This window comes from Lissotriton helveticus, chromosome 7 (assembly GCF_964261635.1).
Source record: "Lissotriton helveticus chromosome 7, aLisHel1.1, whole genome shotgun sequence".
Classification (NCBI taxonomy): Eukaryota; Metazoa; Chordata; class Amphibia; order Caudata; family Salamandridae; genus Lissotriton; species Lissotriton helveticus.
In genome coordinates this window covers 753,400,545-753,415,757 of record NC_136068.1, presented here as the reverse complement: position 1 = coordinate 753,415,757, position 15,213 = coordinate 753,400,545, and the positions used below count along the sequence as shown (strand labels likewise).

Below are 15,213 nucleotides of genomic sequence, written 5' to 3'. Positions count from 1 at the left end.
GCAGGGTGGGAACTAAGGGCCAGGACAGGAGAGGGCAGAGGTCAGTAGCAGGAAAGAGGAGAGGAGTAGAGCGGGGAGGAGGGAAATACAGCGGAGAGATGAAGGAAAGTCTGTCCAAAGTCCGGCTGGGTAAGTGATGGCCGAGGGGGAAGCCCACAGCCCATCTCCTTTATAGTGATCAAGGTAGCTCTATCAGGCATCGGCCAAACTGCTAGGTCTCGACGGTCGGCGGCAAGTTCGCAGATTCAATGTCTTGATGGGTGAGCCGGATAGGGGATATGCTTGAGGACTGGTCGATGACCAATAGTAGTAGCACAATGTGGTAGAGGACCACTATGTGTCCGAGGGGGTCGCCGGTGACTTGATGAGGCGCAGGTATTTGGTAGGTTTTCCGGTGTGGTTTCTGGTCCCGTCGCGTTCTGTGAGAACCTTGGTTTCCCCATTATGCTGCGTGGAGCTGATGTTACCTGATGGTCCAGTGTAGTGCACTGTCTGTTGTCTGTGCGGTTCTCCAGCTCAGAAAATCGTGTGTGGCCTCCCCCTCAGTAGTCACTTCTGGGCAAGCGCAGTCCACACCCTACTTCCCCATGGGTACTCAATGCGCGGGTGATGGATTGCGCCTAAGGAACTCAGTCCATCTGGCAGGCGCTGGGAGGCCTCACTCCAAAGATATCAGTGGGGAGGGAGGTTGCATCAAGCTGGGTGCAGACTGGGCGTTCTGGCGGCCATCTTAAGGTCAGGCGATGACCTCCTGCCGTGCCTCTGACCGGTCTAGGTCAGTATAGGGGGGTCGTACGGGAGACATCAGGCGGCTCAAGGGGGTCTCACAGCCTACCTCCTGAGCTCTGCTGTGGTGTCCTCGCGGAGTGGGCTGTATCACCTCTCCTGGTCCGTCTCAGCCGCGAAGTCTCTCAGGCGCCATTTTGAGTCCAGGCAGCCCCGATGTTGGATCGCGTCTAAACCCTAAAGGGTCCCAGTCCTGCAGGTTGGAGCACTGTGCCTATATGACCCTTGGAAGCTCTCCGCCACGCTTCACAGTACTCTCTGAGATAAGCTACCTGCTTATCCTGAAGAACCGCCTAAATTCCCTCCCCTCACCTTAGTGATATTATCCACTTACAATGGCAAGTTTGTCTCCCGCCTTCATCACTAATGCTTAGCACTCCAACCAATGCATTTAATCACATCACGGGCGGCATGGGAGCGAGATTTGCGGTACCCCATTCCCGATAAGACTTGGCACTACTGCTGCCACAAACCAAATTAGTGTCCACCAACAGTAGGCACAAACTACTACACTATATGTACTTTCAGCGAACAGACACCACTCCTCCAGCTTTAGCGTGATATGATCCCTCATGCTCCCATTGTTGCCCCGAATGTGCGACTGATAATGCTGATTTTGTACATTTAACTTGGAGCTGCACTGTTATACATGCATATTGGGGGCTTTATTTAATTTGATTTCTATTATATTGGTGCAGACTGTTGATCACGATCCACTTATGGCACTTCTAGGGTATGTTAAACCTTTGCAGCTATGGCTCTATTTCTCACCAAACGGGCGGCTAGCCCTCCTATGGGGCAGTAGCAGAACACCCACTACTGATGACTGGCTTAAAGATATGGCATACTGCAATACTACTAATGAACTATATGCATCATTGCAGCTGCAAACTTCTAGGCCTTCTAGAAATTTCAGTGGATTCTGATATGTCAGAAGATGCTGGTGACTAGAGCACCAGTACTCTACTCTTGCCTCAGCTGCACGTTCACTTGAACATGGGTTTCCCCCAAACAAACAAACATTACACCACACTCATTACAACGCATTACCTTTACAACGCAGCCTTTACAAACGCAACTGCCTTTACATCGCATGCCTTTACATCGCATGCCTTTACATCGCGTGCCTTTACATCGCATGCCTTTACATCGCATGCCTTTACATCGCATGCCTTTACATCGCATGCCTTTACATCGCATGCCTTTACATCGCATGCCTTTACATTGCATGCCTTTACATTGCATGCCATTACATCGCATGCCATTACAACGCATGTCACTACAACGCATGCTATTAGAACACATGCCATAACAACGCATACCATTACAACGCATGCCATTACAACCCATTATAAGGTAAGTAATGGAGATTTTTTAGTTTTAGGATGGGTATGGGTTTTGGGGTACATGGGAATAGTAATTTTACCCCTACACTATCCAACACTTACCCTACTGTTGCACTCACTGGAGTGGGAATAGTAATTTTTACCCCTTCTCTATCCAACACTTACCCTACTGTTGCACTCACTGGAGTGGGAATAGTAATTTTTACCCCTACACTATCCAACACTTACCCCAATGTTACCCTAACAGTATTATGTGTTGTAATGGTATGCATTGTAAGGGTATGTGTTGTAATGGTAGTTTCTAAAAATGTGTTGTAATGGCATATGTTGTAAAATCATGCGATATAATGCTAGTTATGATGTAAAAACTGCATTGTAAAGGCATGAGTTGTAATTGTTTGCGTTGTAACTTCCTATATTCCTGATTCTGTCATGCATATGGTCGACCCTTTCCCTTAGGTTGTTTCATTAATTGGGCATGTGTACACACTTATGTTAGTGTGTATGTGTCTATGGAAGTAATGTATGCAAAGGTATCCTTCTATGATTAACACAGCATTGCTTGATGTTTATTGTAGAAACCAATTAAAAATGTTTTTTTAAAACGAATTTGGCTAAGCTAAATTTGCTTTCTGTTGCTAGTCAAGTCGGTGTTGCTTTGAGAAGATGATGCAATTATATTTTATTTCTTAGGTAGTTCCTCTTACATAGTTATCAACTCTTGTCATGGGGCACTTGACCTGGCATTTTGTTTGTGACCTGGTAGTTTGTGGCTTTCTAAGTTAGCCTTCTGTTTCTTTTGTTATTACTGGCTGAGATTCCATTGCCATTTGATTTCATTTAGGTATATATTTTTTCTCTCTGGATGTAACCATCAAACAGTTAAAAATCCAAAGCCAATACATTGCATATTAAAGTTTCTTTTCTCTTGACAGTTCTTTTTAAGTCTCGCATACGCAGCGCACATGCGCTGATACGGGAAGAGACCTTTAGTAATCGGCACAGCTTTCCCTGCAAAAACTTGCACGCGCTGCATTGCTTCCAATGGCAACACGTGCACGTCTGGTAAATCACCTGCGGCAGCGAGCAGCTGGCGCCATATGTTATTAATTATCGCACCTTGCCGCTTGCTCCCGCAAGGGAATCGCGCAGGCCCCCTCCTCTCTACCCCCTGCTGCCGCGCGAGGCTCGCGCGCTTGTTACCATGGGTTATTCCCCGCAGTGACACCTCAGGCCTCGCAGGGTTCTCTCCCTGCGCGCGCTTGTTACCATGTGTTGTTCCCCGCAGTGACTCCTCAGGTCTCGCAGGGTTCTCCCCCTTCCTGGTTGTTGTCGCCGAAGATGGGCCGATGCTTAGTCCTGGTTCAGGTGCTCTCCGCCAGGCGATCTGCAATGAAGCGCGGAACGGCCCCAGCCGGGCTCCTGTTATTAAGACACGGAAGGCGGTGCTGTGCTCCGTCCGGGCTGTAATTCCATCCTCCGGGCTCGTGTGATGTCAGAGGCAGCGCCGGGGGGCAGATGAGGAGCGCCGATAAGGAATGAGCTGCCAGAGCTCAGTCTGGGGCTGCAGAGATCCATCGCAGTGTGACCATCTCTGGGTTACACCGAGGACTCGCTCTCATACGAGATCTCCATCACAGGGTGGGAGCCGTTCCTCACGCCCTGCTCTCCATCCCTCACTTTTACTGCTGGGAGCTCACTCACACTCTATGAATTTGTCATTGGGCAGGTACCTTCCCTCACGCTGGGGCGGCTGAGATCCTCTGCAAGGAGCCCACAGTATTTGTCTGCTCCACATCCCTCACTTATACTGCCAGGAACTCACTCACACTGACTCTGAAAACATCCTCATTGACCGGAACCTTTCCTAATGCTGGGGCTGCATAGATTGGCTGCAAGGAGACCTTACTCCCTGCTCCACACCTCTCGCTGACACTGCCAGGAGGAACTCACTCTGAGAATTCCTCAGCAGTGGGCAGCAGAATCCTTTATGCTGGGCTTGAGAAACACACCACGGGGAGACCTCAGTCCATCCCTGACTTATACAGACAAGGATTCCTTCACTCTCTGAAATCCTTACCTCTGACAAGAAGCCTTCCCCATCATGGGGCTGGTGGGGTTTACACCAAAGTGACATCAGGCCCTGCTTCCCACCCTCTTACACATACAGGGGGGCCTCCCATGGACGTGCTGGAGGCTTCCCACGTTATGAGGATGATTTGTGCCCATCCGTCAGGTATCACACCCTGCACTCCATAACTCTCCGGTACCACACAGGGCTGCCACGTTTCCCATGAGTCTCTCACATCAATGCGAGACCTGATGCCCTCTTCTCATCAGCGTCTTACGCTGCAAAAGTCTCCCTTCTTCTCAAACCACTGATGTCACTACAAACATTATTGCCTCCGGCCTGCTCACACTGCAAACTCACTTACTCTCAAGCTCCCTTCATCGCTGGCCCCTCACATATCAATGGAGGCTCACCAGCTCTCTCTCAATCATTCTCTCCCATTGCAAGATACCGCTCAGTCCCCATGCCTCAGTGGCCTCACTGCTGACCGGAGTCCCACACGTGCCCCCTTCAATCCTCTCCTATGCCATGTCTATGTGCCACACATTGAGTCTCACAAACATCTAGGGTGTTACAGTCACCGACACATCCAGGCTAGGCCCACACTGATAAAGTCTCACGCTTCTTCCCAAGGACTCTCGCATCACCTCCTTCTGCCCGTGAAGCTTTCATCCACCCTGCCCGTAACTCAGTCAACAAGTGTAAACTCTTCACTCCCACATCACTTCCTATGGCATCCTCCTCCCCCACTCGTGAGTGTACTCCACAGAGCACATATAAAGGTCACTCATTGGCCGCTCTTGGGTAGGCAAACCACGGCTACCTGTATAATGCTCATTCTTATATTACTCCTCTGCTGCTCCTATGTGGGCTCGATGGACATACTACAAGTAATGCTGCATCACTTCTCTTGAAGATGGAACTCTTTAGGCCCTTAATCAATGTGGGACGATGCTCACTGCTCCAAAGTTGGTGGGTGCCCACATGCGTGACTAGTGTCATATCTTTGTCCTTGACCAATATGTATGTAGCGCTACATGCTTACGGCAACACAAAGTCAGCAACAACCCTGAGCATGCACTGGCCAGACAGCACTGACTCATTCACAATCCATCCATCATTCCATCATTCCATCCATCCAGCCATCTGCTCTTAGCAAATGCTTAAGCATCGTAAAAATACAATAACAGCACAACTCTGGTCCACATGCACAACATGCAAACACTACGCAGGCCAGACGACAGCCCCACACAAGGGTTTCAATGCTTTTGCATTTGACTCGTGAGTGACATCTAGTAACAACTAGTGGAACTGCAGCTTGATGTAAGAATAATTTCAATGCTTTTGCATTTGACTTGTGAGGGACATCTAGTAACAACTAGTTGAACTGCAGCTCTTTTTAGAATTATTTTGATATTGGATACTATAATAGTTACTGCCCACTGCTAATGTCGTCCCATAATGCTTTGCAGGGCCTTTGGTTGGGATTGTTTTTTTGCCAATAACTGTGCTTGGGGTGGGCCTAAGAGGATGGGACCACCACCAAAGTTTAAGAAGATGTGCTTTTTGTTTATGCTCTTTGTGTTCAAGGCATCTGCTTGGTCCTCTCCCTAGGTTAGAGGGGACCCCACAATCATCACCTCTCTCATTGTCTAATATTTCCCTTCAAAAAGTTCACTTTTATGAATTGGTTATATGCTTTTTAGCATGTAAAATTGCTTTATCAAAGCATCTGAGGATGTTGTTGATTTAGCTGCTACTCTTCGTGATTAAGCACAGTTTTTGTACTGCGCTACATGCAATTTGAGCAGTGCAAATTATTCCAAGTGCGAATTAGTACAAACTATGTATGCTCAGTTAGCGTAGCGTAGTACTACGCCCAGGGTTAGTTTCAGCTCGGTTGAAAAAATGTTGGAGCTATCTTCAGGACCTATTGAATAAGTGAATAATGTGCAAGAGTGAAGAAGTGAGTGGTAAAAATAAACCACGTGTGTAGCGCAAATATACCATATATAAGGTGTGCTTACCACGCGAAGTTCAACTGACCTTTGAGATTCAGCGATAGCAAAAAATATTGTATATCCTGTAGGGAGAAAAAATGGACAAAACAATACAACATGTAAAATAGAAAGCATGATGTGTAAATTACAGTTTTATCCCCTTGATTATTCACCCCTGTGGTGATATTCACAGCCAGTGTCACTCAAACGTGTAACATTCAATGAAACATTCACAACTGTTATTGGAATCATTGCATGCTCGTAAAATTGGTGAACATTCTGGCGGAGTGCGCAGGTCATGACTACATGCGGCATCAATAGACCACTGCCGCGGTGAGAGCAGGCAACATGTGTACGCTTGGTTGACCCACGTTTGTTAATAATAAATAAGGCGTGGTGAGGGACTACAAAACCACACTCTTATTCTAAGCGTGATTAAATAATGCCCTGAATAATGCGTGAGACTGAAAACGCTGTAACGTATGGCGATCGGTCAGCACTGGAGAGAAATAGTAAGCTACTATATGTAATTATGTTATTCTCGAGAATTCCATGTCAATCGTATCCAGGACGGGAAGAGCTCCTATTAGGTACTCTATGAGAAGAGTTTTTTTTTTTAAAAAGGGAAGGAAAATTGAAGCGTGGATGAAAATCAAGTAAAGGCAGAGAAGTGGTAACAGCGTTAACCACTTATCAATAGTAAAGCAAGGAACGTTCTTACATTTGTCTCAGAGCTCCTCCGCTGATCAACCTGTTTCGGCGTCCACTGGATAGTAATGAACGCCATTGTGCCTGCTCCATAGGTATATATACACTTAGTTAGGTGGGAGTCGGGAGAGGAGATTAGAATCACCTGCACACTAGGGCGCGAACATGAGGTGAGACGCGCCGCGTGCATGTGCCACCTGAAGTGAGTGAAGTGAGAACGCACGTGTATCTTGAAACCCCTAGACTGCTATTGGGACATGCTCTCTTACGCGGGCTAGACGTGGGAAATTCTCAAAGTTGAATTCGAAGACTGTGTATGGAAACCGCAAAGCGGAACAGATGGGTAATGCTTCACGGCTGATGTGTCTCGAAAAAGGGGCTGACCAGTAAATGCTCTACATGGCAAATTACGATCGCTGAACAGGGAAGTATTCCAAGTAAAGTTTTACGGGAAGGATGAATATGGCTGCACTGCTAACATGATTAGTGTCAGTTTAAAGCCGTGTATGCACAAGAAAACTCTAAAAGGAGAATTGGAAAAGTGAAGGGGACAATGCTTCACAGATACTTTTAATTAGAAACAGGACATGGACCACTGAATGTGTGTGTCCTCTGGATTAAGACCGAATATTAATTTCGTTTAATTAATATGTCGAAATGTGAAAAGTCAAAATAATAAATAGTGTCAAAACCACCATTGTGGTAAATAAGGCTCAGTATATTGGCAATAGGTGTGCATAATGGCTGCAATGATAATGGAACAGCTGCGTATGTTGGCAGAGGGAGGCAGTTGTTAAATGTTTGATGTTTTTTTGCTGTGTTATTGATATGGCCGCCCCCACATCCCTGCTCTTTTGCGTGCCCTTCCATAGGTACAGCATAATATTGTGGATAGCATGACATCACACAACAGTTGTGATGCCAGAACTGGAGCGAATGTAGGTAAGGGGAGGCCATTTATTCAATGAACGATAGTTAATGGTGTGGTATTGTTATTTGGCAAACGTCACAACAGTGTTTTTTTGCCTCTCCTTCCACAGGCTTTTGACAGCATGACAAACAATATGGGTAGCAATACAGCTACCTATTTAAGCTGTTCCACAGAATGTTATCATTGAGACCTCTGTGGTGGGTAGACAAACGGTAGATCCAACGTTGTTCTTTTTCTAACAATTGTTGTCGGGTGTTCATTTTGTTTGTTGTCAGATGTTCGATTGTGACCCATTCCATGTCATTAGTAGTGTGCCCTTGTTCCAAAAAGTGGTTAGTCAATTAGGTTGTGTTTCGCTTACACCGTATTGTGCTTCTGTGTACAAAAATCCTGGTCTTTATTTTGCGACTTGTCATACCCACATATCTTAACCCACATGGGCAAGTGATCATGTGGACACTACCCTTGTGGTGATTGCAGTATCTGCCACTTGACGAAACCAACCAAAAAACTGAACCAGGCAAAGAGTGGGAAATTCACACACATACCAATTGTAACACAGACAATGCTATCTACATGATCACTTGCCCATGTGAGTTAAGATATGTGGGTATGTGGGCAGGGGGGAGTGGTTTGTCCACTCCTAGTGCTCACGACGCTTTGGCCGGCCCTCTCGGGCCAGTCAAACCCTCATGCGCACTTTGTATGTTGTCCATGCAAGCTGCATTATAGCCTGCATGGAGAACATGTCGAGCCTCCGATTCCCTGGCTCTGCGCCGATCCACGGCGCTCAGACTCATCAGAACGCTGCATTGTGATTGGCTATCGGGGGCCTGGGAGCCAGGTGCTTCCTGCCCTGCGGGTGAAGAGGACTGAGTGAAGGAGGAGGAGGCGGCGGCAGGGGCAGACAGGAGACAGTTACGTGTATTTTTATTTTCACTCCATTCTCCACTGACTGCCCCCTCCCCCGCCTGATCCCCCTCCCACCCCCCACAACGCCAGTAAATGTGTGAAGTGTCTTCAGCTAATAACTGAGATCAAACTTTGACACTGGTAAATATGGATTACAACTATTTGTCTGAAACTCAGAGAGTGAGATCTTGAAGTAAATGTCCGCTTACTTTAAAGATTGATCCAAGCTGAGCTACTTAGACAGGCACCCCAAAGACACATATACTCCGGTGTAACCTACTCACAATTATATTAAGAAAGAAAGCCAGATAGCTTTGTCGAGTGAAGTGCAGAATCTGCTGCCCAACTAAACTCACTTTACTGTTTGATCCCTCATCATGTAGTGCCAACTTTATCATGAGAGGGCTTGCCCTTATTTGCATGGGGGCGTGGCCCCATGCAAATGAGGGAATCTCTTTCCCTCCATGCCCACTGCTTATTAGAGACACTGGTGAAACAGGCCCTTAGGGTGCCATATCAGTGTTTCACAAAAAGGTGCCGCACTGTATCCCCTCCTGAAGGAACATCTCTGGAGGTATGAAAGGGGTCCCATAGGCCCCCCAGACATACCCCTGCAGGTCGGTGTCTGCAAGGAGGATCTCGGCCTCCCTTCTTAAAATAGCTGGTGGCAGATCTGGAATCCCAGCTTTTTCTCAGGAACACTGTTATCCAAAACGGGCGCAGACTCGAATCCTGATCCACCCCCTAATGCTGTTTTCTCTGTGTGCTTCATAAGTGCTGTAATAACTTTGAGCGTCGCTGTGTTTCCACTGGACAAGAAAGTGATTGGTTGGATGGAGAAGCGGACTTGGTAAATCACCACAATAAAGTGCTGCATGTTTGGTATTCTGTATGAACCAGTGGTTCAGGCAAATGCATGCTATTGAGAATATTGAGTAATTTAGTTCCAAAATGGTACCCACATTTTGTGTCATGGTCCACTATATAGAAATATGTACCATAGAGATGCATTGAGATACACGTTCCGATAGATGCAAGAGTTGGTGCTTTTTTTGTTGCTCTTGATGTCATTATATTAATCCTGAACATTTCTTTTTTTCGTTTCACTTTGATTTTAGGAACAGAGTATATTTCCTCTTTATCGGCTGACGATTGCTTTGGATTGGGAAAAACAGCTTATAACGATGGTGATTATTACCACACAGTATTGTGGATGCAGCAGACGCTAAAACAATTGGATGAGGGCCAAGAAGCAGCAACCAGTAAGGTGGACGTACTCGACTATCTCAGCTATGCTGTCTTTCAGCTCGGGGATGTGCACAGAGCCATGGAACTAACAAGGCGCCTAATAGCTTTCGGTAAGAAGCATTTCTTTCAGTTGCATATCACAAATGAATGCTTGAGCATGGTGAAAAAAATGAATAGAGAACAAGTGAGAGTCTCTGAAAGGACACAGTTTACCTGGAAATACATGTGTTCCACATTCCTTATGGATTTGGCCATTTAGATATACATTTCCTTATCAGTACAAAGAAGTTCAGTATGCCTCGTGGTGGCAATATGAAGCTTAATGGGGAATGGTGCTGCTCTGTTCGGCATCAGAGGTATTTAGTGGGGGTCGGGGGCAAAACAACAATATTGCAATAAAGGAATTTTGAAGTTAAGTGGCAGTAATCAGCCCATATGATTTTGTTGCACTTTACTGGACTTCATGTTGTGAGACTTGCAGATAAGTCTGTCTGAAAAGTGTTACATTCATTAAATTTAGGGGGGTTTACTCGGGTGGAAAATGTATATAAATAAATATTTTTTTTTTCGGTTTGGACAGAATACCCTTCTAACCCTTATTCACGCCAACAAATTTGATTTCGGATCAGCTGCTGTCATAATTGATTCTAACTCCAAAAGCATAACCAATTATAACACCAAAGTAATTTTGTTGAAATCTGAACTCTTGACTTTCATGACAACCTATGTTGTGGGTGTCAGGAAAGTTCGGCTAATAAGATACGAAACTCTTTTGTAGCAAAGATTGGAGAAAGACACACTCAACTGTAATGGATATATGCTTTTGTAGCATATGTCATGTATCCCCTTCAGACAGCTTTGCCACCTTCAGAATCCCCGCTGCAACTGTCTTTTTTTCCAGTCGTTTTGTTCCTGCTTTGTGCTTGGCTCCCTTAATGGCAGAAAGTGTTGCACTTAGTCTGTCCTGAGACAAACACAGGATAATCACTCTAAGAGTTTTCCCTGTCCCCTCCCTGCACACCTCTGTTTATGTTACTGTCATGGACGTATGTGTGTAGCTTGTCTGTAACGCTTCACTTTCATTATGTTTAGTGTAACTTGGACGAAAACCCAAAGTTGCCTAACCTCTGTTAGGAAAATACTATAGATTTTAGCGCCATACTACAAATGCAAGTTTGTATTAAACAATAAATGTAGCCATTAGGGGCCAGATGTAGGAAGCCCAATACCGGTCGGTAACGGCCGAAAATCGGTATTTTCGGCCGTTACCGACCGGTATTGAGCTTTCGGGATGTAGGAGATCGAAAATAGCCCGAATCGGTAAATTTACAGAATCAGAAAAGTTACCGAATCGGTAAAATACCGAATCGGAAATTTTACCGAATCGGTAATTTTACCGATTCGCAACGGTGTGCGATTCGGTAAATTTACCGAATCGGTAAATTTACCGAATCGGTAACTTTTCCGATTCGGTAAAAAAACGAATCGGTAAATAAGAAGTGGTAAAAATGGAAATTGAGATGTAGGGAAGCTCTTAAATACCGAATTTGCTTCAAATTCGGTATTTAAGAGTCGGTTTAATTATCTGCACTTTGTATGTTTTAGATTGTTTAATATTGCGTGTCCTGCTTTTTATCAAACGACGATTTGCGCTTTTTCATTATCTTCCATTGTTGACTTCGTTTGTCACTGTTAAAGCCTAATTGCCCTGGGGAAGAGTTTGCCAACTTTCTTGCTTCAAAGTCAAGCTGATTGGGTAATGAGGGAATCCTGCTCCAACAAACCCATCTCACATATGCTTGTAAAACAAAACGAACAAAACTAAGTTTCTCTGTAAACATGGCATTCCTCGGAGCAGTGAACCTGTGCAAAACAGAGATAAAAGTTTATCCAGGTGTGGAAAATTGAGATTGCTTGGCTCTCTCTCAGTAATATGGTGAGTAGACCCTAAGAAGAAATTAAGGTATTGCTTGCCTGAAAAACTTCCATTTGCCTGAGATTGGGCTGGGGAAAAGTTGTCTCATCTGTTTTTGCTTCCACTCTAACACTGGAAAGGCACTCCTAGTCTCTTGCTGGAACATAGTAATCCAGGAACACATGGGTATCCATTTTCTGCCAGAGTAGCGTGCTTGTCCTGTGGAACCTCAATCCTATAGCTGGAGAGCATTGAAGGGGTTAGAGATAGTGGGAAAAAATGTGTAGTCTAGGTGTAACTACCTGGTGTGGTTGCTTCTCCGACACTGGGAATTAAGAAAGTCCTTTGAATTCGGGGAGCTGGTGTTGCTAGAGGAGAGTGAAAACAAAAGGAAGGTACCCCTATATAATATACAGGGAGGGGGTGTTAAACATGAAGAACTGAAAACCCTGTAGTTGAAAGAGGGCCTATTTGGCTCAAGGGAATGTCTTTCTTATTCCACAGTCGTTGAGATTTTTTAACAGTTACATCATACATGCATTCATAATACTTTTTACGGTATTGACAAGAGTCACAGTGTTACCAAAAATACGTACAAGTTTGTAAAATAGCGTGAGTTTTATTCAAATGTTATGCCTCCCTATGGGTTACACTCTAAAAGACTATGGTTACACCTGTAATCAGTTAAAAAGGATAAAAAAATGCATAAACAATGCATCAACATTATCAAATCATAAACAATCAATACATTTAAGAGGAGATCCACAGGTACCAGGTGTAATCAAATATTTTGCTGTGGAATTTGAGAGGATCCTTTGGCATCTTGAAAACAGGGACTAGCGTCCGTATTATTCTCAAACAGTGTTTGTAGAACTGGAAAAAAGTGCCAAGTTCTTGTCCGCACTTTCTAAAAGAGACTCACCGTTAGACTGGATATATAAGCATTTTGTTCCACTTTGAAATTTTGTATGTGAAGTTTGAGCCAACAAGAGAACCGCAAAAAAGGAATATCCAGATTTGTCCTGCTACCACTTCTAGTTCTGCCCGCCCGAAGGATTTTGACCTCCCTTAATTTTCGAAGTGCCAAGGTAAACTGACGGGAGAGAACAATCCAGTTTTACTCAATCACACTGATTAGGGGTTGTCCATGGAGGGTGCCAAACCTAGGTCTCATACAACCCCCTTAAACGTTTAGACAACTGTTGCGTTTCCAATAGCTTCTATTCTCTATTTGGAATGTTCTTAATTCTTGCTTTTTGCATCATTTTATCTATTATATGTTTTCTTTTTTAACTAACTTGACTTGTAAATTAATTTATAACTGTATTGTGTTGGTGTTGTTGCACATGTACACTTGCAAATTGCTCTGATGATGGCCTTACTGCTTGTACAAAGCTATTACGTGGCAGACAGATTTTGGTCACTGAAACCAGTTGCCAAGTAATGGTAAAAATGCTTAGCTCTGCCACAGCTCACACGTTGATTATGGCCTTTATCTCCAAAAGCTTACCAATCCATTTTCCACATTGTCATTTGCTGTCAAGAGATGCAAAATCCTGAACCTGGAACATTTGATATGAAATCATTGTTAAACCCCCCCCGCTTCAGTGGGGGCCTCCTAAAATAACTTGCAATTAATATGTTACAGATGCTAATGAAAATGGCCATTTCCATATGAATAATGAAGAGAATGACTGTTTGAGTTAGTAGTTCTGTGTCATGTACTTCACTAATCAAGTTTATTTATTTTTTCTCTTCTTTGCTTCATTTAGATTCTAGTCATGAGCGAGCGGGAACTAACTTGCGATATTTTGAGCAAATGCTGGAAAAAGAGAGCTCAGAGAAACAGCAGAATGTAACCTCGGCTGCTGAGCAAGCAGCAACGCACAGTGGGATTTATGCCAGGCCGCTGGACTACTTGCCCGAGCGTGAGACTTATGAAGCTCTTTGCAGAGGGGAAGGTGTAAAAATGGTAGGAACATATTAGTAGCTGACTGTAAGCAAGTTTGATTTTGATCTGCCTATTATGTGTACACATTGATTGTCCAGGAACATGTTAGTATTGTGTCAAGTTTCTACCCCTGGAACACAAGCTACCCTAATTTTAAATAATCTTGTGAGTTTAATACCTAGCAGATGATAGTTTATATATTTTCTGTGTTAACACATGTTTGTACAGAACATCTTGCCTCACTACCTTCCAATAAAGAGCTGTGGACTTCTTTATTTAGGTTTTGACCTCCCCTCTGTTTGTCATCTGGATCTGCTTCATAAAGCCCTCGTGCTGAATAATTGGCATGTTTGGCAATCTGTAATAGAGTAACCTTGAAGTCATCCCACGGTATGACCTTCATAATCTTTCTTGATAACTAGTGTTGCAGCTAGTGCTGCATATGGCCTTTATTTTTAGGTTTTCGCCTGAGGCAGCGGGCATGCACTGCTCTGCTAGGCTTTTGTAAGGGCTTTCAAAAGGACTTAAAACTCCCACAGCCTTGGTCGTGGTTTTTTTTATTTGATAGGCCATTTGCATAAGGCTTCCACAAAAGAAAGCACACAAATGGTCAAAAGCTCGGATATGTCCCGCCTTATCTTTAAATGTCCCTTCCCATGGCCTAGGGGTCTTGGGAGCGCCCAGGGTGTCATCTGTTCTGGCAGCTGCATTCCTTACAGCGTGCACTCCCGGGCTTGTCTGATGAGCTTTCACTTGTTTAGGCAAGGCATGATTTCAGTGCAAAGAAGTGATCAAGCAACGGTAAACGAGGGATGAGCAGTCCTTTCACTTGTGCCTCATCTGTGGGAAACAATGCCCTGACAGGAGAGCTGGTCTCCCCAAACCCAAAGTCAGTGAAAACCATGACTTGCTGTAAAAGATAAACTTCGTGAAACTAACTTGTTGAAACTTGTAAAAGACCCGAAGCCCCCAGGCCTGCTTTGAAATGAAACCCAGCAATAGGTCTAAAAAACAAAGAGTTAACAGACCAGGTCCTGCTCTTCTCGTGACCCCGCAGCGGGGGGCTTGAGGATAAACGTGTCCGGCTGCACACATAATTTTTCTCTCCGGACGCCCGGGGGCTGGTTCTCGCCATGGTGCCTCAGCTTCCTCCTCCACAGGCACAAGCTGGAGCTGCTGCTGCTTCTGTGAAACTGGGGCTGGCGGTCGGTAAACGGAGTGCTGAATAAACAGGAAGTGCCGTGGCGCACACTGCAGAGAAAGCATACTGGAACGCTACTGTTAGATCTGGGGGTCTCTAGTTGGCAGAGGTAGGTACCACTGTCCAAATAGGGACCCTTGCTTC

At 44.9% G+C, this 15,213-nt stretch overlaps 1 protein-coding gene across 4 annotated transcripts in view; it reads left to right on the top strand.

The window, feature by feature from the left end:
- P4HA2 (prolyl 4-hydroxylase subunit alpha 2) overlaps positions 1–15,213 on the top strand; it is a 285,306-nt gene that overhangs the window by 138,926 nt on the left and 131,167 nt on the right. For all 4 annotated transcript variants that reach the window (XM_078653103.1, XM_078653102.1, XM_078653104.1 and 1 more), the window contains 2 exons: positions 9,873–10,112; positions 13,690–13,889. In XM_078653103.1, coding sequence (XP_078509229.1) covers positions 9,873–10,112; positions 13,690–13,889 — 440 coding nt within the window. The remainder of the gene's footprint in view (positions 1–9,872; positions 10,113–13,689; positions 13,890–15,213) is intronic.